This window comes from Lemur catta, chromosome 17 (genome assembly GCF_020740605.2).
Source record: "Lemur catta isolate mLemCat1 chromosome 17, mLemCat1.pri, whole genome shotgun sequence".
Lineage (NCBI taxonomy): Eukaryota > Metazoa > Chordata > Mammalia > Primates > Lemuridae > Lemur > Lemur catta.
This window is the reverse complement of record NC_059144.1, coordinates 27,625,146-27,648,427: the sequence shown is the minus strand read 5'-3', so window position 1 is coordinate 27,648,427 and position 23,282 is coordinate 27,625,146. Positions and strand designations below refer to the sequence as shown.

The window sequence follows — 23,282 nt, the reverse complement described above, 5'->3', positions numbered from 1 at the left end:
GGCCTCTGGAGCGGCTGACTGCGCGGGACCGGCCGACATCTGTAATGGGCCCCCGGCCCTCCCGCGTCCCTCCAACCCCCACGCGGGGAAGGGGCTCAGCATGGGTGATAGATGCAGGGATGAAGGCGAGAACTCGAGGCAACAGCTTCGGGGACCTTACACTTTTATTGGAGGGCAGCGGAGTCTGCGGAGGGAGGGAGCAGTTATGCCTGGCGACATTGTGATCACCTGACCGCTGAGCCACGACCTTCCCGGCCCCCTCCCCTGCAGTGCCCTCCTCCCGCCCCCTGAAGCAGGGGCTCCCCCCGCCACCCCCGCCCCGCGAGCCTGAGGACACAGAGTGGGGGTCTCCAGCTCCCTGGGCATGCGGCCTTGTCCACCCTAAACATGCCTGACCCATAAAGACCTGAGCTCACGCCCACTTAAATTGGGCAGTAAGGCTTTGTCTCATAGGAACTTACCTTTACTCCTCTCGTTATATATAGTGCTTCCCTGATGCACTTTAAATGTTCCATTTGCAAAATACTAACAAACCATTTCCCCGCACCTGTCTTTTGCTATGGTCTTGGGGAAGCTCTGCAGTCACCGAGTCCTTCCTGGTGCACATCAGTAACCACCTGGTCCTCCGGGGCCTGCTGCCTATTCGTGAGGTTGCACCCCTCACCTCTTTCCACTGGCCAGGGGCTGGCCCACTTTGAGCTGTCAAGATGCCTGTGGGACCCTATGGCTACCATTGTCTTTTTAATGGAGCTTTCTAGTACAATTATCTCCTACCCCACTAGTGACTTCAATCTTTTACTTTAACCTAAGCATTTTATAAATTGTCTAGAATTCTGGGAAATAGGAAGGCTAGCAGATGGCACCCTGCTGTGTGTGTAGGGGCACAGAGACAGCTGGGGTGCTGTGGCAGGGGGCATCCCAGTGGTGTCTCATTCTCCCCGTCACAGCCCCCGGCCCTTAGCCACCTTGGCCACTGGAACCAGTGACTGGTCTTGAATGGTGGGGGCCTCTGACCCCACTTACCAGCAGTATTTATACCAGGTGCTGCTTCCTGCGGTGGGAACCACTGGGCCATGGTCCTGCTCTCCTGGGGCACTCTGTCCTCTGGGGAAGTCAGGGCATCGCTTGGGAGGCTACGGGCAGTCTGGGTTCTGCTGCAGTGCCCAGAACCCGTCTTCAGAAGGGAACCAAGGCTGTAGCCTGCCCTCCCTACCCCCACCTCAGGCTCAGGGTAAGTGGAAGAACCCAGCCAGCACCATCTTCCTCCTACTCAGGCCGGGAGACCCATCACGCACATGGGGGCCTAAGGGGTGAGCTGGAGGCTCGCTTTCTTCCAGGGTACCAGCCATGGGACCAGTGCTGAGCCTTTGAGGGTTCAGGGCGGCCTAGCCTGGAGCTGGCCGTGGCAGGGCTGCTCTCCTGGACAGTGGACAGCACTCAAGGAGTCTGACACTACCACATACACCCTTCCTGTTCCTCCAGGCCCACCTGGGGCAACTGGCATCTCAGGGACAGCTTTAGTGTCTCCTAATGCCCTTCTCTCTTAGCTACTGCCCCTCACCCTAGGTGTCTAGACCCTGAGGAATCCTGGCCCAGCCCGAGGGAAGACGCTCCAGGGGACGAGCCTTCTCCCAGAGCCCTGGGACACAAAGGCTACCCCACCTTGCCAGCTCCGAGGCCCTCCCTGTTGGCCAGGTACACCCTTCTTCCTTCAGGGAGTTTCAGAAGTGGAAGATTTCAGAGAGGAACAGAGACTTTAGGCCAATGGGTGGTGGGTGGATGGATGGATGGGTGGTCTGCATGAGACAGGCTGCAGTGTGGGGCATCTGGAGTACCAGGTGCTGGGGAACCAGAGTGGCCTGCCCTCTCTCCCACTATGGCTGCGGATGTGGAATGGATGTGCGGTGGTGAGGGGAGCAGGTGCTTCTGCCACTTGTCCCTCTCCTGCCAGAAGCAGCAAGCACAGGGATAGATAGTGGAGTTGTTGGGGAGAGGAGGGAAAGGGGGTTTTGCTGGGCATGGTTCAGGGGAGGAGGGACAGTGCAGCATGCACCCAGGATGGAGCTCGATCCCAAGCTCCCTACTCACAGAGCGAGAACTGTGGAGGAAGTGGCTTCTTCAGGCATCTGCAGGACCCTAGCCCAACAGCTCCACCGCCCCCCCAACTCCTGGCCCACAGACTCCAGGAACGTCTGGGGAGAGGGGAGGCAGAGCAGCTTGCTACCCAACCCCTTCCCACTGCATCCGCTCCATGAATGTACACTAGGCAGCTGCTGGCCCTGAGGTCACCAGACAGTTGTTCCTCCCACCAATCTTCCCAAAGGCCTCCAGTCACAGCATTCCTGCTTCACGCTGGCCCAGGTCCTGGCCTCATCTTACCACTTCCCAGGCTGCATTCAGCTCCTGCTCTTGAAGCCTAAGCCCTCAGAGGCCTCCCTGACTTCCACATAGCTCAGGGCTTTCCTCAGTGGGAAAGTGGGGGCCTAAGAGTGGGGAGCCCAGCAGCTGTTCAGAGGTTTGGGGGACGCTGTGACCACCCTCCCTGAGGGCTTCCATTTGCTCACCTGTAAAATGGGTCAGGAGGAACAATTCGCATCCACATCCCGGGCACCAGGGCTGGGTCAGTCCGATGCAGGTGGGTTTGGGTGGGGCAGTACCTACCCAGGAGTGGTCTCTCCTCTCCAAGCAGCAGACCCCATGCTGAGGGGGCAGTGCAGCCACTCTAGGGCTATCAGCAGGGGGTAATTTTGTCCCCATCCTGTGCTGAGCCCAGGAGCATTCGTGGATTTGGACAGCTAGCCTGGGTTGCTTGAAATGTGCTCTTGTGTTCCGGTCTACGTCAGCAGCTCAGCTTTCACCATCAGCCACCAGCCTCCAGGGATCAGAGGCCTGAGCAAAGGGTTAATGGCCAATCTCTACATTTGGGCTGACCAGCAAACGAGGGCCAGGGTCCGGCTTGGCATGGTGGTGGCCAGAGTCATTAGGAAAGCAGGTGCACCAAATCCTGTGTTGAAGATGCGGAGGGGGAGGCATAACGGACCCCAGTCAGGCCTGGGCACCAGGGTTCGGCTGTCGAGGCAGGATGGGCGCACTATCAGCTTACACATTTATTACTGGAAATTATTATTATTAGCAGGAACCAGAAATAAATGTATGAATTTAGGTTCACTTGCATTGTTTTGGGAAATATACACACTTTGTTAACTGGGTGATTTTTAGGAAAACGTTAGCTTTGTGGTTTAGTGAAGATGACTCTTAGTTCAATAAACTAGCTTAGTTCTGGTTTGGGTTTACAGGATGTTTTATTCGAAGTCCCTGGTGTTTACTTTAAAAGAGGAAATGAGGTCGGCTTTTTTTTTTAATGCATTTTGGTTTTTCCTGAAAAATCCAAACCAGAACTAAGCTTCCCAGGGAAAACTCTTGTCCCCTTCTGGTAACACACTTGCCTTTTCAGAAATGTTACCTGTCCTTTCCAGACTGCCAACTCTGGAATTTGTCCTGGTATCCCTGCCATTAGGACACAGAAAGCCTTTTTTCACCGCTGAGCTCCACCCAATGCGGGGTCCTGAGGATATGGAGTCGTTCCAGCTGGGAGTTGCTTGGGGTTCGTTGGGAAAGCAGAGGTTTAGAGCTGAACGGACACTCGAGTGCTGCAGGAGCACAGAGGGGCACAAGCCCTGAGCAGGTAGCCGGGGTGAAGGGTAAGGAATAGCTGGAGTTGTGGAAGCAGGGATGGTAGCAGTGGGGTGCCCCAGTAAGGAACAAAACGGAGAAGGGCCAACAGGAGCTGCTGGTAGGTCTGTGGGGCTGGAGGAAAGGATGGTGGGCCCCGGGGCATGGGAGACAGGTGCCTCTGGGTTATCTCATGGGGTCACTCCGCAGGAAGCACGATACATGACCCCAGAACTGGGGGACTCTGGGCTGGAGAGCTAAGGGTCCACAGACAGGCCCTGAGTACCACCCTTTGAGGAAGGAGATAGTGGGGAGCAGAATGAGGGTCAGCACCGAGTCCCTAACACCACAGAGAGGAGACAGTAGATCCCTGGGGCTTAGCACCAGGCCACCTTGGCCAGCAGAAGTGAATAAAAGGACTATGTGGGAATGAAGTGAGGAGGGAATTGTGAGAAACTTTCAAGTCTGTCATAAAGGGGGAAGAACTTGGGCCGGGGGGAAATGCTCTTTATTTAATGAAAGAGACTTGAGTATTTGGGAAGGAGGGTGATGAAGGAAACTGAAATCCAGGAAGGAGTCGACTAGCTGAAGTGAGGTCCCAAGTGTAGCAGGACCCAGAGCTTTGGGTGTGGTGGGCACAGCTGTCCCTCTTCCCCTTGGGAGAAACACTCGTCCCTACCCCAATCCCCCCAGGTCGCAGCTGGTCGGCTGCAGGTGGGCACTGGATGAGTGACAGCCCTGCCCTTCCCACACAATTGTGGTATGTGCCCCAGTACGCTTTCCTTCTGGCCTACGCTAGCTCCTGTCGGGTTTACGTCTCCCAACCAAGCAAACCCCGAGTAGAAAGTAAGAAAGGAGTGAAGAGGGAGGGATGAAGGGATGAGGGATACACCTGTAAGCTGAGGAGATAAGGGGAGCAAAGAGCTGAGCCAGCTCCTCTCCCCGCCGTGCCCCTGCACTCGGAGAGACTCAGTGAGGACACAGGGGCAGGGCTGGCTGGGACCACGCCACCAAAGATGTGCTGGGAATGAAAGGAAGTTCTCGGTGAGGCCTTCTACCAGACCTAAGAGCTGGTAGACAGCAGGCGCCTGGGGACTGTGGCCTCTCAAGGCCAGCTGAGCGAACAGCAACAGCAGGGCTAGGAGTAGCCCAGGAGCCCCAGCCCCATATGGCTGCCCCAGCCCACACAAAGGGAGAGACATTTCCTTAGGGAGTCAAAGCTTTTATTACCTGATAGTCCCTAGTGTGGTGCCAGAGATATCGCTCTGGTCCCGTCGCTCCCCACTATGGTGTTGGTGGGGGCAGGGGTGGGGTAGAGGGAGGGGTATTTACAGTGCATGTGGTACAGGGACAACCACGTTCCTCAAGAGCTCTGAGAACTTTGTGCTTTGTTTCTTAGTTGGTGCTGAGCTACCTGGAATGGATTTTGTGTGTATCTTTTTTAGGAAAAGATGTATTAACCAAAGAACAATCTAGCCCAATTTCCAGGCCGATGATTTGACGATATCAATCCAAACATCACACTATTTAATTCCCCAATAAAACATTGGAAAAAGGACTATCAGTGCTAACACATTTACATATAAAATTTCCACCTAATAGGTAATAGAAGCCTATGTACCAATTTCTAAAACAGTTATAAGATATATACACAATTTGGGGTATATTAACAAAACAGAATATTACAAAATATTAAAGGCAATCCTCCTGGTCCGCGGGCCCTCTCCGCCTCTTACTTGAAGTTGGCATAATCTGAGAACGCGTCAATATACTCTTGCACCACCTTATAGCAGAACTCATACTGCTCCTGGAGAGCAAAAGGGAAAAGCCAGGGTTACTGAAAAGAATGCTGTACCCATAGTTCCTAATAGAGCCATGTTTTTTGAAAATGGAAAACTGAGAGGGAACATTTCTGGACTTCCACCGGAGCCCTGACCTGTCTGCCAGAGTTCTGGCAGCATTCCCCTTCTGCGCTGAGTGCAGAGGGCCTTCCACAAGCAGAGCTGATGAGGAGCGTCCTAGGCCTTGCAGAGGTGAGATGTGAGTTTGCTGGGCTGGGAGATGGTGCGGCCTATACTTACCATGGCTGCCAGGCTAGGATGTGCCCTGCCTCTCAAAGCCTCATATTCTCCCAAACCTCCTAACATCCACTTTTCTTTCCCTCTCAAACTTTTCTAGCACCATGGGATTCAGCAAAACCTCTGTGGATGTCCAGCTTAAGAGTCTCTTAACAGGGAGCCCGAGCATAACAAAGGCAGGTACCCCTGGGTCATCCCCACCCAGGACCTATGGAGAAGTGCAGACAAGCCCTGCAGGGTACCCAGGCACCCACTTTCCAACCTGTCACATCCTCTGGGGACGGGGCCTGCATTCCCGCTGCCATCCTGCCTCCCAGGGTGCTTCCTGTCTGGGGCACCTTGGGGAAGGGTGGGTCTGTGGTTAGGTGGTCTTTTGACTACTGGGTGGGCCCCTCTGAAGACCCTTCTCCCTGGGCTGGCCCTGACAGAGAAGGGCTGCAGATGGTATGGGGACATGGACAAATACATGGGCAGCATACCAGTGTCTGGACCATGTGTGGCCTCTGCAGCCTCAGGCTCTTAACGGTCTGGAAGACATCCAAAATCCCCTCCGCTTTCACACGCTCCAGGACGGTGCTCAGGGCACAGAAGGTCCCCGTCCTTCCTGCCCCGGCGCTGCAACAGAGCAGATATATTTACCACACCTGCGATGGCCCTCTGTGCCGAGGGGGTGAGTGACAATAACAAAGAGCAGACAAAGGCTCAGGTTGGTGCTCCAGGGAAGGTCTGCAATCCAAAGGGACTCTTGGGGTGGGGATGGGGCAGGAGGTCCATCCATGCTCACCTCTGCCGTGTGGACCCACCCAGCCTGGAGGAGCCCTGTGAGAGCACAGCTCTGGGGAGGCGTGCACCCTGTGCCCTTCCTGCACAGCCCCATGTGCCTGTGGAGGGACTCGCCCATGGGACCATGGGGATGACCTTCACATGCTACCAGCACTGAGTCTTTGCTGTCCGCCTACAAATGTGCCTGGGATGCCCTGACCTCTGCTTGCTGAGGTTGGAACTCATTCTAGTCCTGTCTTTTCCTTCCTTTGACAAACTCTGCCTGCCCCTCTGCACCAGTGTGTCTGCTGATTCTCTGCCATGCCTGTCATTTTCTTCCTAAATCCAAGGAATCCAGACGCTGTTCTCCTGTTCAACATCATCAGCTGATTCACTCACTAGACACCTACTGAGTACCTGCTCTGAGGCAGGGACTGTGGGGTTCTAGGCAGGGTGCTCAGGGAGGCTGGGGGAAACCCTAGGCTGTCTGGGAAAGCAGCAGCTCAGGCCCACACAGGACTGTGCCTGGGGGGCGGAAGGACTTGCAGCTAGATCTGATGACGGAAGGAAGGAGAGTGGTGGGGGCGAGGTCAGAGCCCTCGGGAGGTCAGCCCCTGCTGCGCCCCCTGCCTGCGCTGGGCAGGGAGCCCTCACATCATGTTGGGCCTTATTAGCCATTGTTAGGGTTCTAAGTAAAGGAGTGTATTTCTTCTAATATGCGATCTTGAACAACATGCCCTAAACAAAATTTACCTTTCCCCCCAAACAAGTCTCCTTACCATCTTTCTTCTGTGGTCACACCAACCATTATCAGCAACCCAGGCCCAAACCTGGGAGGCCTCCTGACCCCTCTCCTCTTTCACCCTATGTTCTTAGTCTTGTTCATTTTTCCTCAAACCGTTTTTAAAATAATTGCCCTTTTCTCTTTTCCTGCTCCTTAAGAAGGCCAGGCCCTCACCCCATACAGCCTGTCTGGTGGCTCCACTGTCGTCTCACCTGCTGCTTTCCTGCACCCCATGCCCACCCCAAATACTCCCCTGCCCAGTATCTGACATTATTAGTCCCCAGCACTTCTTGTGCCAAGTTCAAACTCCAAGGTCCTCTCCTATCATCTGGCCCTGCCTTGATCAAGCTTGACTGCCATGTGCTCACCAACATCCTGCTCTTGTCTGCCTTTCCCCTTGGTCTAACACACACTCACTGCTGCCCCGTCTGCCTGTCCTTGCTTCCCTGCCCCGCGCCAGGCTGGGGCCAGCTGTACCTGCAGTGCACGGTGATGGGGTGGTTCCCTGACTGCTGCTGCTGCTTCTGCACGGCTGCGATGATGCTGATCATGCCCTTGCCGTCACTGGGGATGCCCACTTCAGGCCAGCCATGGAAGTGGAATTGCCGGATCTGTCGGCTCTTGTTCTCCTTTGGAGGAAGGGGGATCAGGAAGGCAGGGGCAGCCCTGCTCTCCCTGTGGGACAGGTCTACCTGCCACCCACCTTACCCTGGTGTTGGTGACCAGGAGGTCTCGGACGGTGTAACTCTCACATTCCTCCTCCTTCTTCAGCTCCACGGTGATGTCTCCATAGGACACCAGTCCATCAGACGGCCAGTACTGGGCACACTTCTCCTGGAGAACAAATGGGAGAGGTGAGGGGCTCGGATACCATGTGTGGCAGAGGCAGCACTGCCCCAGGAGCAGCCTGGCCCCTCTCTCAGTATAGCCACTCTTACTCTGACACACTCCATCCCCAAGGTATTGAAAACTTGGAGGGTAGTTACATTCCTTCACATTCCAATTAACCTCCGATCCTTACCAGAGAACATTTGCAACACTGACATGGTCTGTAAAGAACTCTGACTATGGCTCACAAGGTATCCAACACTCAGTGGCTGGAGGAAGGAGGCGGGGGGAGGAGGAAGAGGAGGAGGAAGGAAAGTCTCTGTTCCAATCCACGCCCCCTGCCTTGGGGTGTTTCCACATTTTATAGCTGCTTCCATCTGTCAGACTGCTAATCCAGAAAATGCAAACCCACTCAAGTTTCCACCCAGCCATGGTGCTTCACCACAGCCTGGTCCACAGTACCCTCTGGTCCCTTTCCCTTCCTCTCTTTAATCTGTAATGGTACCTTAGAGTTGCTAGCACTTGCCTTTCTGTCCTTGCTAGTGAGCAGGAGATAGTTTACTGTCTGTCTTGCTCCGCACCTGGCTCGACTCCCTCTATAGCTCCTGTGGGGAAGGGGTGTATCCCTTTTCATCTTTGTATTCCCAGCACCTTGCAAAATGCCTGGCGTACAGTAAGCTCTCTGTAAGTATCTGGTAAAAGAATTTGTTCAATGTCTGCAGAACAAGCCAAGGCATAAATATGTAAATAAAACAAAATTGTTATACTGTCCATTTCTTTAGAGCATTTTGGGGTAAGATCTGAGATTCTTTGCTTTTGGCAATTTGTAAGTTCTCAATCATACATGTACTATAGGTTCATTATAAGAGATTTGGAAAAAATTAAGAAAAGTAGGAAAAAAATTGCTAATAGTCTCACAGTCCAAATAAAATCACTATTGTGGCCGGGCGCGGTGGCTCACGCCTGTAATCCTAGCACTCTGGGAGGCTGAGGCGGGCGGATCGCTGGAGCTCAGGAGTTTGAGACCAGCCTGAGCAAGAGCGAGACCCTGTCTCTACTAAAAATAGAAAGAAATTATCTGGCCAACTAAAAATATATATAGAAAAAATTAGCCAGGCATGGTGGCGCATGCCTGTAGTCCCAGCTACTCGGGAGGCTGAGGCAGTAGGATCGCTTCAGCCCAGGAGTTTGAGGTTGCTGTGAGCTAGGTTGACGCCACGGCACTCACTCTAGCCCGGGCAACACAGCGGCACTCTGTCTCAAAAAAATAAATAAATAAATAAATAAATAAAATAAAATCACTATTGAAAGTCTTATTTTAGGCAAGGCGCGGTGGCTCACGCCTGTAATCCTAGCCCTCTGGGAGGCCGAGGCGGGTGGATCGCTCGAGGTCAGGAGTTCAAGACCAGCCTGAGCGAGACCCCGTCTCTACTAAAAATAGAAATAAAAATTATCTGGACAACTAAAAATATATATAGAAAAAATTAGCCGGGCATGGTGGCGCATGCCTGTAGTCCCAGCTACTGGGGAGGCTGAGGCAGTAGGATCACTTAAGCCCAGGAGTTTGAGCTTGCTGTGAGCTAGGCTGACGCCAGGGCACTCGCTCTAGCCCGGGCAACAAAGTGAGACTCTGTCTCAAAAAAAAAAAAAAAAAAAAATCAGGGTGACCAAGTATATGTCAAGCCTTGTATCAAAGTTAAAATAAACTATATAAGTACAGAATGGAGAACTAATGACTTCGGATAACAAAAGTAAAACATTTTGTATTTTAATTTTTAATTAACTACAAATTCAGGGAGTCATGGGTAGGTGCCATGCTTAATTCACACCCCCCTCACTCTCTTAGTGGCAGCCCCTCACCACCAGCATTGCTGTCATAGCCTTCCTCTCTGCTTCTGGCTTGCTCATTTCTAATACGTCCTCCTCACTGCTGCCAGAGGGATGTCCTTGGTAGAGGCTGCAAGATTCTGATTCACGAACAGTGTTAAGAAGCTTCCTATACTAGTGGGAGCTGACCTAGGGGGCCTCTAAGGTCTCTTTTTAGTTAGAGTTCCCAGATAATGCAACTTTTTAATTGGACTTGTGGGCTTTTTCTTAAAATATTTCCTTGTTACTGAATATTAAATTGTAAATTTGTTTTTTTAATTTCTTAAATTCTATTGCTTTCTGTCGTGTAGTTAGCAAAGATGTGATTCTCCCTCAGGAATACTCACACAGACTACACCTCAGAGCCTTGGTCTGGCTCTGCACTCCTCGTTTTGCTAGCGCTGCCCTGCCTGGGGAGGTAGAGAGGAGAGGGCGTGCACAAAGGCTAGGCTAGGGGGGACTGTGCTCAGGAGAAAAGTGAAAGGGTGTGAACAGTCTGGGAATCAAATGGAGGCTCAGACCATATTGCTTTTCCAGTCCTGGGAGAAGCTTATGACTGCTCAGACACCAACTGGCTGGGCAATAGTGCCTGGAAATGGCCCTTTGGACAGTGTAAGTCAGAGAAAAGGTCTAAACATACCTTCTAGCCTCCCCCACCTCCCCATTCTCTCTCTCTCTCTCTCTCTCACACACACACACACACACACACAACCACACACACCCCTTTTCATTCTGTCTGTTTCCCACAGCCCAGGACCTTTTTGAGCTCACCTGGCCTCTCTCCTCCAGTTCTGTCAGCATCACAATAGAGCAGGATTTCCACTCCCAGATCATTCGCCAGAAGTCCTCAATTGTGTGGAGAAGAGGGCCCTGGCTGGCGATGTAGGAGTCCTTCTGCCGGTAGCCCTATACAGGCCATATCAATTGCAGGGGTGAGACGGTTTAATCAGGAAGGGGTTAGTGGAGAAGATAGGCCTGTCTGGGAATCAGTGAGACAGGCCACTAGGAAGGAATGGGTGCCGCTTGGATGCGAACCCATCCCAGGCAGAGCTCCCCATCTAACAAGCTGGTCCATTTCTGTCAGGGCTAGGGAAGGAGAATGGAGCAAGGATGGAGAGAGCAGGAATGGGAAAGATCGGAACTCAGTCAGTTTTTCAGCCTCTTGGCTGTGGTCTGTCCTGGGAACCTTTTCCCTCCAGGTATCACACTGGTGCATGCCCTTGGTTTCCCCCCATCTTCTGCTCTTTGGGGCTGGACAGACCTAGTATGCAGGGTGGGTGGGTGGATATCAGTTCAGTAATTGTTGACTGTCTCAAAGATGATCCTGTCAAGCAGGTATGTGAGGGAGGCACTGAAAGCCCCAGGGCTGAATCCCCACGGGGTGTTGGGAGCTCCAGGAAAAAACCCACCACTTACATCAATGAAGGATGCATTCACGTAGTCTGTGTTCTCCTCGCCCCGTTTAACTGGAATGATCACTCTGTTGAATTCATCTGCAAGGACAGAGCCTTGTGGCTCACCAATATAACTTGTCCTCTCCCTCTCCTTCCATTGCTCCCGCCCCAGGCCCCGGGCACATATAATCCCAGCTGGGCAAGGACATGCCTGTTTCTAGCCCAGGAGGGAGAAAGCCTTTGGCCTTTATGGTCTTTTATTTCCAGAAGCCACTAAAGAACTGGGAGCAATAAGAGGCCAATGCCATGATTCTTGTCTGCAAGCCAATCATTAACTAGTACCTGAGAAGTACAAAGGTGGAGGGAATTGAGGGATGGGGCAATAAGGTTTTGGGGTGGGGAGAAGGCTCTTACATGGAATGATCTGTAAAACCCGGTTCTTCTTCATGTTGGCTGGAAGGTTTCCAGTCCGCATCTTGTCATTCTGGATTTTGATTGATGTTAATTTCTGAATTAGGAAAGGGAGAGGAAATGTCACTGATCCCAGTAACTGAACATGACAAGATTATGCCTGTCCCTGGGCCTGCACCTTCAGGCCACTTTGGCTCCAACCTCCATTTCCACATGTTCTTGTTGGAACATTGTTTCTTCTATCTTTAAGCTCAGTGAACAAGCCAAGAAGAGAGGTATTTGGGAAATACTTCCTTCCAGGCTCCCATGGACCCTCCTGGGATTCCCCTGGCCTAGAACTTTGTGATCCTAGGGCAAGGATCCCAGTACCATAGGAGGGAGTGTACCTGCACTGCTGACAGCCCCAGAGGCAGTCTTAAACTCTTCAAAAAAAACTTACTCAGGTGTACATTCTCCCTTCCCCTGATTCTGAGGTTCCTTCTTGATCCGTGCTACTCTAAGTGTAGCCCACACATTGGCACTGGCCCCGTCTTCTTAGAAATGCAGGCCCTAACTCAGACCTGCTCAGTCAGAACCTACATTTTGACAGGATCTCAAGGAAATCTGTGTACATTCTACAGTCTAACAAGGACTGCTCTAAGGAAAGTGGTCCTCTGCACCCCAACTCAGAATTTCTTGCTTCTGGGAGCACTTTTATTGATGAGAGCATGACTTAGGCCTTAGGTATGTTGAGAGCCATTTCTAATGGCACATAGCAGCAGTCAGCAATCTAAGGTCCACAGGCCAAATCCAGCCTGCTGCCTATAAATAAAGTTTTACTGAAACAGCCATGCTCAGTTGTCTATGGCTGCTTCTATGCTACAAAGGCAGCATTAAGTAGTTGGGACAGAGACCATATAGCCTGCAAAGCCTAAAATATTTATTATATGGGCCTTACACAAAACCGTTGCTCTTGCTGTACATTATAATCACCTGGGGGGCTGCGGGGGTCGCCTAAAAAAATATCATTGCCTGTTTCTTTTTTCCCCCTAAACACAACTCAAGTGATTCTAACATGCAGGACAGGTTGAGAATGACGAGTATGAGGAGAGGGTCAGCTCCTTAACCAATGGCATGCCTCACAAGGGAATTTACCACCTGCTGGTAAATGCACAAGAAGTCAAACATCCCATATTGCCTGGGATCCTTCAATTGAAGGTTGTCCAGCTCCAACTCACCTTAAACTCCTCCTCTAATCCATTATTGCTGGTGCCCGGGATTTTGTTGTAAATTTTCTGCAGGTGGGTTTCTAGAGAGGTCACTTCCAGTTCTGTATCCCCATAGAGATAATGCTCCAGAAGGGCTTGGTATATGAAGACATACTGCATCTGAAACATGGACAAGCCCAGCTCTCAGTCACACACAGCATGGTCCTTGTGCCAGGTCACCCCCTTTTACCCCTACTTCTCTCCAGTCCACTTCTCCTTTGATCCTAGCTGGGATAAACTGATTCCCTCTTACTGCCCCAATTCAGTGAAGCAGGACTTGAAATGCATGAGTCCCTCTCGGGGGTGCTTAGCTTGGCAGGGAGGGTCCCAGTATACCTTTGGGATGTTGGAAACCTGCAGAGAAGGACAAATCCAACTCCTGCTTATTTTGAGAGTGCAGACTCAATAGTCTGAAGGGGCTGTCAGAAAGCGGAGACGCACAACATCTGTGATAATCTGGTCCCAGCTTCCCACCAGCCTCCCTCCTGGGGCTGTGCCCTCACCACGGACCCCATCGCACTGCTGCTCCCAGTCGTGGCTGAGCTGTGTCAGGACTCTGTGGGCACTGGCTCTCTCAGTTGCCTGTTCCCTTAAAGTCCAGTGAACATGATATCTGCCTTCCTGATTCCTCCAGGCACAAAGCCACAACCTCTTCTGTGCTGTTTCTTTAAATATATGATTTATAAGGGCCCTTCATCACACTACATGATCATCCTTTACAGTAACCTGGAAGACTGAGTGAATCCTCTGTGTAGAAGATGTTTTGGTCTTGGAATTCCCCCTCCCTCGCCTGACCCACAGATCACTCACGTCTGTTTGCACCATCTGACAGCGCTGTGCCCGGATCCGGCTTACAAAGCCATATACGTCCACCTTCCGCTCCATATGCATCATGTCCAGCATGGCATCAATGACGACAAAGGTGCCTGTACGTCCTACACCCGCACTGCAGCCAGAGAGCAGGGGTGTTACCAGGATAGCCAGCATGCCTTGCGGGGCAGATGGGGAGGGGCAGCACAGGGGGGATGCTCTTTCTCCAGGCTCTAAATTCTAATTCTGAATGGGGCAGAGCTGGGGCTCTCCTGGAGTCAAGAACCTCACTGTGAACTCCTAACCTCCAGCTATGAGAACTGGGCACCTGGATACTCAGAAGGGTCTGAAGGGTGCAAGTATACACGGCCAGCACTTGACCCAGACTGTTGGCTTCACAGCAGGGTCTCTCCTCTCCCAGTCTTGGAGGACTGCCCTTCCCTCTTTCCTCAAGTCATATTCTCCAGCCAGCACTAGAACTTGAGGAGTCTCTCTGACTGCTGCCCTGGGGCCCCAACAGCTCACCTGCTCTGTGCCAGACCCCTCAGCCAGGGCCCCTGTGCTGTTCCTCCGTTCTGGCTATGGGGGCAGAATGTGGGGAGCCAAGGGGTCAGGCCACACTGACCTGCAGTGGACCACGATGGCCCCTGCATACTGAGGGTTACAGGCCTTCACCTTCTTGAGGAACTTGAGCATGCCGATGGGGGTGAAAGGCACCCCAAAGTCTGGCCAGCTGGTAAAGTGGAACTGAGTGATGAGGCGCTGTGGCTTTCTGTTCGTCACGTCGCCCACCTGTGGAGTGAGATCCTGTGTGTTGCCCTGATACCCAGGGGCAGGTAGCACCAGGGCTGGGAGGTGACAGTGTGGCTGCTAGTGACAATGGGGAAGTGAGAGTGTACCCAGGGAAGTGTTAACCATGGACAGAGAATCTTCCCAGTAACCCCATGCATCAGGCAGGGTTATTACTATTAATCCTGGCCTGCAAATGTGGAAAGTGGAACTCAGAGAACTTAAATGACCTGGTCAAGGTCTCAGAACTAGTAAATAGCAGGGTCACAGCTAAAATGCAGGGCTCCTGAGTCTTAGTAAGTCCCTTTTCACAGCACCATGCTGCCCCTCGGCTGAAGGTGACCTTTGCTCAGGCTTCCAGGGCTGCTGTGGAGGGCCAGGAGCAGGCTCACCACATCCTTGATGTTGGGAGCCTTTGCAGTAGAAAAGGAGGGTAGGTGAGACAAGCACCTAGGAGACTAATCCACCTCCTGATGCTCCCTTTCCATAGTACTTGGTCATATCTAAGATGATCACACTCTATCTCAAATGGTATTTTTTCTGCTACTCATGAAAATGCTGCTCCCTTAGCTTTGACAGAGAAGTTCCCTGGAGCGCAGATCTCTGGTTTCAGAATCTAAACATACTGCACACTCAGTAATTCCTGACCACCCTGAGAGTAAGAGGGGGGATGACCCAGTGTGTTCTCTCTCTCTTAGTGGTCAGCAAATCCTACACAAGAACTGAGAAAGGAGGTAGGAGACAGTACCTGCTGGATACAGAACTTCCGTACTGTGTAGTCCACCAGGACAGTCACATCCTCTACAGAAACACGGATATTGCCATAAGTCCAGCAGCCCTGGTCTGGCCAGTACTGGGCGCACTTACACTGGAAAGAAACAGACATGCATTCCTTGACCTCAGACTGCCCACCCCTGGTAGATGCAAAGGGCATAAAAGGAAGAGACTACAAAACCCAGACTAAATGGCCTCTTCTTTCATCTCAGTCAGTTGTAGATTTATTTATTCAAATTGTCCTTTTCTCAAGTTCTCAGCTTTCATCCTATTTAGCACAATCTCCTAACTTACACATGGCCCCAGCTTCACATTGCTCAATCTTTCCTATCACCACTTGCTCCTCTTTGGTTCAGGGTGAATCTGAAGCCATTTTGCCTATAAAATCTGCACTCCCATGATATCCGAGGTCATGCTCTAGGGACAAGTCTGTCTGAAGCCCTTAAACCAGCAGTCTCCTATGAGGGGGCCACCAGGATGGACTGATAGTCTGTAAACCTGCCATGAGAGGCCTGAGGCCTTCTCTGTTGCCTGGGCCTTGGACAGCTTCCAAGAGCCAGAGGTCTGGATGAAGGAAACTTAACCTAAAGCCCAGCCCAAGCATTATTCTTCCTAGGCATGTGGAGCTGTGATCAATACACGCAATATGCCAGGATGGTGATCAAGATGACTCAAGGGCCATCCTCAAGAAAGATTGTCATGAATGGGGATTCCTCTCTGGGACTACATCCAGGACCCAGGATTGGCACTGGCTGTGGCCCAGTGATGGGGCTGGGCTGGCCAGGCACAGACTTGGTAGTCTCAAAAGGAAAAGGACCAGCCAGAAGGCTGCCTGCAGGATCAGGCCAAGGCCTCCCATTCCCTTATACCCCTGTAGGGGTCTCAGTTCATACAGCTTCCTCTGCTGACTCTAGGATACACCAAGCCTTAGGAGGTAGGACAGGAAGCCAGGGGACTGAAAACTAGAGAAGCCAAGGGAATGAAAACTAGAGAAGCCAGGGGAGAAAACCCTCTCTGTGGCTTTTCTTTAGCTAATGGCACAAGTCTTTCTTTCAGGTTGTTTTGGAACCAGGGTGAGTTATTTGACTACCAAAAACAGGGAACATGCTCTAGGCACACCCTAGGTTCATCTGAGGCTTCCAGGCCATAGGGAAGTCTGGTAGATAAATCAGCCTCTGTCTGTCTGGATGAACCGCTGGCAGAGCAGCCACCAAAGGTAGACAACCAGGCTCAAGCTCAGAGCTCCAGCCAAGCAGTCCCTTTGCTGGTCACACCTGTACCAGGGGCCCTCCTACTAATTTCTCCACTAACCTCCTTTCTCTCCTTCAGGTTGGTCACCATGACAATGGTGGCTGTGTTTTGTTCCCAGATCATCCTCCAGAAATCATTCACTGTTTCTTCTTTTGGTCCTAAAAGCAAATAGCAAAGATGAAGAGATTACACACCAAGGAGAAGAAAAATGCTGGGAAATTGGGAACATTCATTCCTGACTTTTGGCAGCCTGTGCCCATATGTCCTGAACTAAATATCCAACCCATCCATCCACTCACCTAACTGAACATTTCCCATATTTCCACCATGTACTTGCTAGGGGCTTCACTAGGACTGGGTGAGGGTAGGGAATGTTGTCAAAATATAAACAGAATACGAACAACATCTCCCAAGGATATAGCTGATGATAAAAATCATGACTGGTCACTGAATACCTACATCTGGGCCTGACAATGAGGTAAGTGCTCCATATGGCATCTACTGCTTCCTATCATGTTCTGTGTGGGTTGTCATCAGCCCCAGAAAGGTTGGATGACTTGCTCAGGCTGGAAGTCAAAATTTACCTCCCACACAGCCTTTTTCAGAAAGCCACTAGAAAATTCTAAACAAAAACGGGAAAGTAAACAAAGCAAGGGAAAGAAATGAGATCTAAGAGCAGGGTATTGGTGAAGGAAAATCTTAGGATGATAACTCTGCCAGAGGCTAGAGGTCAATCAATCCATAACAGAACTGAAGAAAGAAGGTTCTAGAAGGATCCCAAGATAAAAAATGAAACTTGTAAGAATTAAACCTCATTTATCTGAGGGTACTGAGAGAAGATATATACGTCTAGCAAAGAGTTTAGGGGAAAAATCAGTAGTATGTACATAAAAAACTAAATAATTAGGAAAAAAGGGCAACCATTAACTCTTGGAAAAGAGAGGGAGGAAAACTACAAAAAAAGTCATAATACTATGTGTTTCAGCTATGAATAATATTTGTATACTCACAATAATATAAATAACAAATACTACCTTAACCCAAAATTGTGATTTGACTCTACTGGGAGAATGGAGAAGAGGACATGTGTGTGCATGTCTGTCTGACTGAGGGGAGGTGCCTTGTAAGGGGATTAGATGGCTGTCAGTGGATAAAAATAGTTGCCTCAGGGCCATTAGTCTAAAAAAGTGAAAAGGAAAAGGAGGAGAACTTTGTAGTATAAGTCTTATAGTCCCTTCTGATTTTCTTAAACTTTGTATTCCCTTTGGTAAAAATAAAAATATAATAATATTAAAAAGAAAAACAAACAACAATAACAGTTGTATACATGCCAGAAAGATGATGTATAGAGGGGGAAGTGCTTCACTGCCACACAAGGTCAGGGCAATCTCCAAGGGGAAGTGACATTTGAACCCTATCTTAGGGTAGATCAGGTGGCTGGGAGTTTAGAAAGGGGGCACAGGGACAAGGGGCACTCCAGCAGAGGGGTGGGGGGTGCAGCAGCTTAGAAAGAGCACCAGAGACCCAGGGCCTGCAAGGAGTTCAGTGAGGACTTTGTGCAGGGTACACAGAGGAGCAGCAGATGGGGCTGGAAAGATAGGTGAGATGCCAGAACCTAAAGGGCCAGGCTAAGACGGAGGGATCAGTCAGCAGGTGACTGCAACAGAGCTGGGAGGAAAGACGGGGTAAGGCCGTACATCAGAGAAGAAAGAACAAGAGGACTAGTCATATCTAGAGCAGGGGACAGGTAAGGTATCTGGACAATCCGGAATCTGGCTTGCTGATTTAGCTGGATTACATTCTAGTCATCATGACAGCCAGAGAATAAAGGAGAAAAAGCAATTTGGAAGTTGAGTAAAAGTGATATTTTAGTTTCTGATGTTGAATCTGAAGAGTCTTGGGATGTGCAGGTGGAGGGGTGCAAAACTCCTCTGAAAACATGGCTCAGGAGCTCAAGGGACAGCAGCCAGCCAAACAGAGGTGGGTATAGATGTGGTCTTGCAAAGAGAATACAGAGGGGAAGGAGAAAAGGGGGCCAAAGAATGCTGGGGATCCTCAGCATTAATCCAGTTCAGACAGAATAAAAAGCCAGGGAAGGAGACTAAGGAGGACAGATGGAGAGGCAGGAGAACCGAGAGAAAACGAAGCCATGAAAGATGGAGATAGCGTTCCAAGGAAGTGGTCATCTACAAATTTGGGGAGAAATTAAACTATACTTAAAGGGCAGAAAGAGGAACGAAAGCTAGAAGAGGAACATTTAGAAAGTGAGAAAAATCAAGAGAACTCAATGTCAGCAAATAACAAAGGAGAGGTTCAAGAGGATGGGAGTCAGAGAAAAGGGCCATCAGGAAGTCACAGGTGACTTTCATTCAATGAATATTTACCACCAACAACACAGCAAGCAAAGATAGGAGAAACTGCATGTGGTTGACCATGGCAAAATCATCACTGAGTTGAGAGCATCTGAGCTGGGCCTTGGAAGGTGGCCTGAATTGACAGGTGGCTGCAGAGGGAAGGGCAGGGCTCACTAGGGTTAGGCAATGGCCAGGCCCGGGTGGGAGACTGCAAGGGCAACCACCTTAATTGACCTGTATCTCTAATTTAGCTTATATCATTATTTTTTCTGTCACAGTGCCTCAGGCTCCCAATGTGCTGGGATTACAGGCGTGAGCCACCATGCCTGGCCTAAAATAGACTTTCTTTTTTCTTTCTTTTCTTTTTTTTTTTGAGACAGAGTCTCACTTTGTTGCCCGGGCTAGAGTGAGTGCCGTGGCATCAGCCTAGCTCACAGCAACCTCAAACTCCTGGGCTCAAGCGATCCTTCTGCCTCAGCCTCCCGAGTAGCTGGGACTACAGGCATGCGCCACCATGCCTGGCTAATTTTTTCTACATATATTTTTAGTTGGCCAGATAATTTCTTTCTATTTTTAGTAGAGACGGGGTCTCGCTCTTGCTCAGGCTGGTCTCGAACTCCTGACCTCGAGTGATCCACCCACCTTGGCCTCCCAGAGTGCTAGGATTACAGGCGTGAGCCACCATGCCCGGCCATCAATTACTTTTTAATGCTGCAAACATCAAGGTATTTTTGCTAGGATCCCAAGAGTGAACACACTTCTTGTTAGAACAGCAGGCTATGGAAATGTATGTACAACATGTAAAAGACCATGGCACTGTCCCCACTCTAAGGTTCCTATACCATCCACCTGCGAATAATGGTGGCACTCAAGCCCACAAGTTGGGGAAGAAGAATCAGCCTGGACCTTGTGAGGTTGCTAATCCTCTCTAGAGACTAATTCTAAATTCAAACTTTGAGCAGCCTGACTAGCACCTAAGGTTAATTGGCCCCAATCAGACAGGGGTGGGGTGGTGGTGTGTGTGTGTGTGTGTGTAAGTGCGTGTGTGTAAGTTAACTGGCTCAAATAAGATGGGGGTGGGGTGAGGGTGAGGGTGTATGTCTTTTTAAATACACATATACAAAAGAATTTCTTTTAAAGGACCCCTGGATACTAAGTCACTAAGATGAGGGCTCTTAGTTATAAACCTATAAGGTGGATTATATTTTTTTCAGGTGGTAAAAATTACAGAAAAGCTAATGCATTCTGATTAATCCATTCAGCATTTGGAAGAAAAAACTCAAACCCACTATGGGCTCATGGTTAAGCCTAAAGTAAAAAGCTGTCATTACTTTACCTTGTGCAGCAATGAATTTGTTCTTTTCTTGGTAGCCCTGGGGTAGGGAGAGAAAAAGAAAGTGAAAATCAAAAATGGATATGAATGAAATTCTCCAGTCTGACTGCCAACCAGTTAGCAAAGCCTCCCTTGTGAAAAAGTGCAGGCACTTAACAAAGATTTCTAGTCTAGAAATTCTCAAGGGATTAGCTTTGGACCTAGGAATTGAAGACTACAAAACTCAAATGGCCTAGGTCGTCTTCTCAAAGTGAATTATTAATAAATACTGATATAAGAATATCCAAATACCAACTCCTAGACTAGACCACATTTCTGATGCTGTATCAGCAGCTAACAATGTATGTTTCAGTAGGTGAGAACCTTCCAGGCAGAGGCATATGTGGTGATTCCAGGGATGAAGCCGGGTCCTTTCTAGGAAGGACAAAAGGTTATTTTCTCGAGGATGTTTTACCCAGGTGCAAACACTTTCTGGGAATAGCCTGTGGGTATGGTGGAACAGCTCCCAGCGTTTGACAAGAGGCTTCTCCAGAGGCAGTGGGAGACAAGAAGCAGACTCGGAGCCTGCAGGTGCCACTCAACAGATAAGGAGCCTTTGAAAAACTAACATCTGGCAGTAACTTTCTTTCTCGGTCTTTACCATTCTAGTTATCTGTCTTTCCAACCTGTTTAAATGTAATGTTCACTTGAGAAGTCCTAGGTAAGTGAAAATCATTCGATTTAAGGATTGTGAATCACCCTCTGCCCCACTCAGACAGCAATGAGATGTACAAAATGAGAGGCAGCTTCATCTATGGAACGTCACATCACACCAAGATGACAATGTGACATACAGAGCTGCAAGGCAGTGACCAAATAAACAAAGGAGCCTAAATTTGAGAAGCAATTTCTTATTTTAGTTCAAACAAGGCATGGAAGGGTGGCTTCCCAACATATAATGGAAGGAGAAAGCTTTAGGCCTCAGAGAAGGACCTGTTCAGAGTCAGCAACAGAAAACTTGTTAAAATTTTTATTGCGAAGAGGAATTTAAGTTTTAGCAAATGTTTTTAAGTCATTAGAAGATGGAAATTGAGACAGCCTTAATGTAGGATGCTGAATTCTGCTTGTAGTACTAAACTTGTAATTAAAACTGAGAAGCTCTTAAGAGTACGTTAAGTACATCATATTCCTGCTCCACAAAAAGTCACTGCTAAATTCTCATCAAACCATGTGGGCCCTGAACAACCTGAAAGCTGTTGGAAGCTCTTGGAAGGCCCAGCCACAAAGTGCTTCCTGCTCCATCTTTACCAGGAGTGGGCCACACGCCCTCATGAAAGCACACCTACTTAGTGATGTGGTGGCACTGCTTAACCAGTACAGTGTAACGAGATCTTCCTTGTGCTATGTCCCAGGGAAAGATGAAATGTGGTTCCCTGGCTCCTAAGATGTCTCTGGATTCTGAAAGCTGAATCCCAGCTGGCTGTAGGTGGTAGCTACATTCCTACCAGTAAAAAGAAACACTTCTAAAAATCCCAGGCCGGGTGTGGTGGCTCACACCTGTAATCCTAGCACTCTGGGAGGCTGAGGCCACAGGATCGCTTGAGCTCAGGAGTTTGAGACCAGCCTGACAAGAGCGAGACCCCATCTCTATTTAAAAAAAAAAAAAAAAAAAAAAAGACCCTGTATGCTCTTAGCTCTTAGACATCTAACAATGAGTTGAGGAAAGTGGTTCTTCCTACGACTTTAAGCTGGAAGCCCACCTGCCATCTGTGCCACTGCCACTGTTCTGTCTCCTGTGACCATTAGGTTAGCTAACATTTGTGTTCTTCAAACTATAGACTCCATTTCTCTCTGCCTGTCACCACCACTCCAGGGTGCGTGTTACCACTTCCCTTCAAGATTATGTGTGATCTTGGTTCTCTGTACAAAAAGGGCTTGGTAAGTGGTTGCCAGAGGTGGGAATGGGAAGAAACTGTATAGAGACATGAAGGTTCTTGTAGGGGTAAGCAACGTGTTCTAAAACTAAAGGAGCAATAGCTCAAGAGTACAAGGTTCCTTTTTTGAGGGGATGAAATGTTCTAAAATTGACTGGTGATGGTTGCACATATCTATAAATATACTAAAAACCACCGAATTGTAAACTTTGGGTGAAATGTATGGTATCTGAAGTTTATCTCAATAAGGTTGTTAGAAAATGTCCTAAAACAATTATGGTGATGGCTCCATAACTCAGTAAATTTACTATAAATCATTGAATCCTACATTTAAAATGGGTGTTTTAAATGTTTTATGTTATATAAATTATACATCAATAAAGTTAGGGGAAAAAAGCGTAAGTGTAACTAGCAGTTCGCAAGAGGCTCAACAAATGGCCTCTGAATTTGCTTCAGCAAAGGACACTGCCCTACACACCAAGGTCCAAAGAATACCTGCTCCCTCCTTCCCACTGGATCTTCAACATGCACTTAACCCTGTTGGTCACCAAACCCTTCCTCCATGCTGTACTCTCTGCTCTTTCAGATGTTTTCCTCCTGTCTCACCCATGGGCACTTCCTGTTCAGTGTACCTGGCAGTGGCTGTGGGGCTCTTGGCTACTCTTCTCTAATGACTCCAAGTCCATGGCTTTGGCATATCTCCTCTGAGGTCCAGATCAATATGACCAGCTGTATGCTGGATACAACCATGTGGATCTCATCCTATACTCTCTCACATATACAATCAATCATGAATTCCTGCTAAATTCTACCTCCAAAGTGGTTTTTACTTTGTTGCATCCTCTTCAACAGGCCTTCATCGTCTGTGACCTGCTATTGTAATAGCCCCCAATTGGCCCTCCTAAATACATGTTCCATACAATGACCTGAGTGATCAATATGCAAATGTAGCCACGATACTCCTTGTCTTTAACACCTTTTGATGGTACTCCTAGAGAATTAATCAAAACCCCTTA

General features: G+C 49.5%; 1 protein-coding gene across 5 annotated transcripts in view; it reads right to left on the bottom strand.

Moving 5' to 3' along the window:
- Positions 1-4,880: 4,880 nt before the first annotated feature.
- Positions 4,881-23,282, bottom strand: part of PTPRA (protein tyrosine phosphatase receptor type A) — a 116,307-nt gene continuing 97,905 nt past the window's right edge. For all 5 annotated transcript variants that reach the window (XM_045528952.1, XM_045528953.1, XM_045528954.1 and 2 more), the window contains 13 exons: positions 20,357-20,393; positions 16,727-16,824; positions 15,390-15,509; positions 14,478-14,644; positions 13,853-13,988; positions 13,013-13,162; positions 11,799-11,892; positions 11,407-11,483; positions 10,762-10,896; positions 8,005-8,130; positions 7,774-7,925; positions 6,230-6,365; positions 4,881-5,479 (listed from right to left, as the gene is read on the bottom strand). In XM_045528952.1, coding sequence (XP_045384908.1) covers positions 5,405-5,479; positions 6,230-6,365; positions 7,774-7,925; positions 8,005-8,130; positions 10,762-10,896; positions 11,407-11,483; positions 11,799-11,892; positions 13,013-13,162; positions 13,853-13,988; positions 14,478-14,644; positions 15,390-15,509; positions 16,727-16,824; positions 20,357-20,393 — 1,503 coding nt within the window. In that variant the 3' untranslated portion in view covers positions 4,881-5,404. The remainder of the gene's footprint in view (positions 5,480-6,229; positions 6,366-7,773; positions 7,926-8,004; positions 8,131-10,761; positions 10,897-11,406; positions 11,484-11,798; positions 11,893-13,012; positions 13,163-13,852; positions 13,989-14,477; positions 14,645-15,389; positions 15,510-16,726; positions 16,825-20,356; positions 20,394-23,282) is intronic.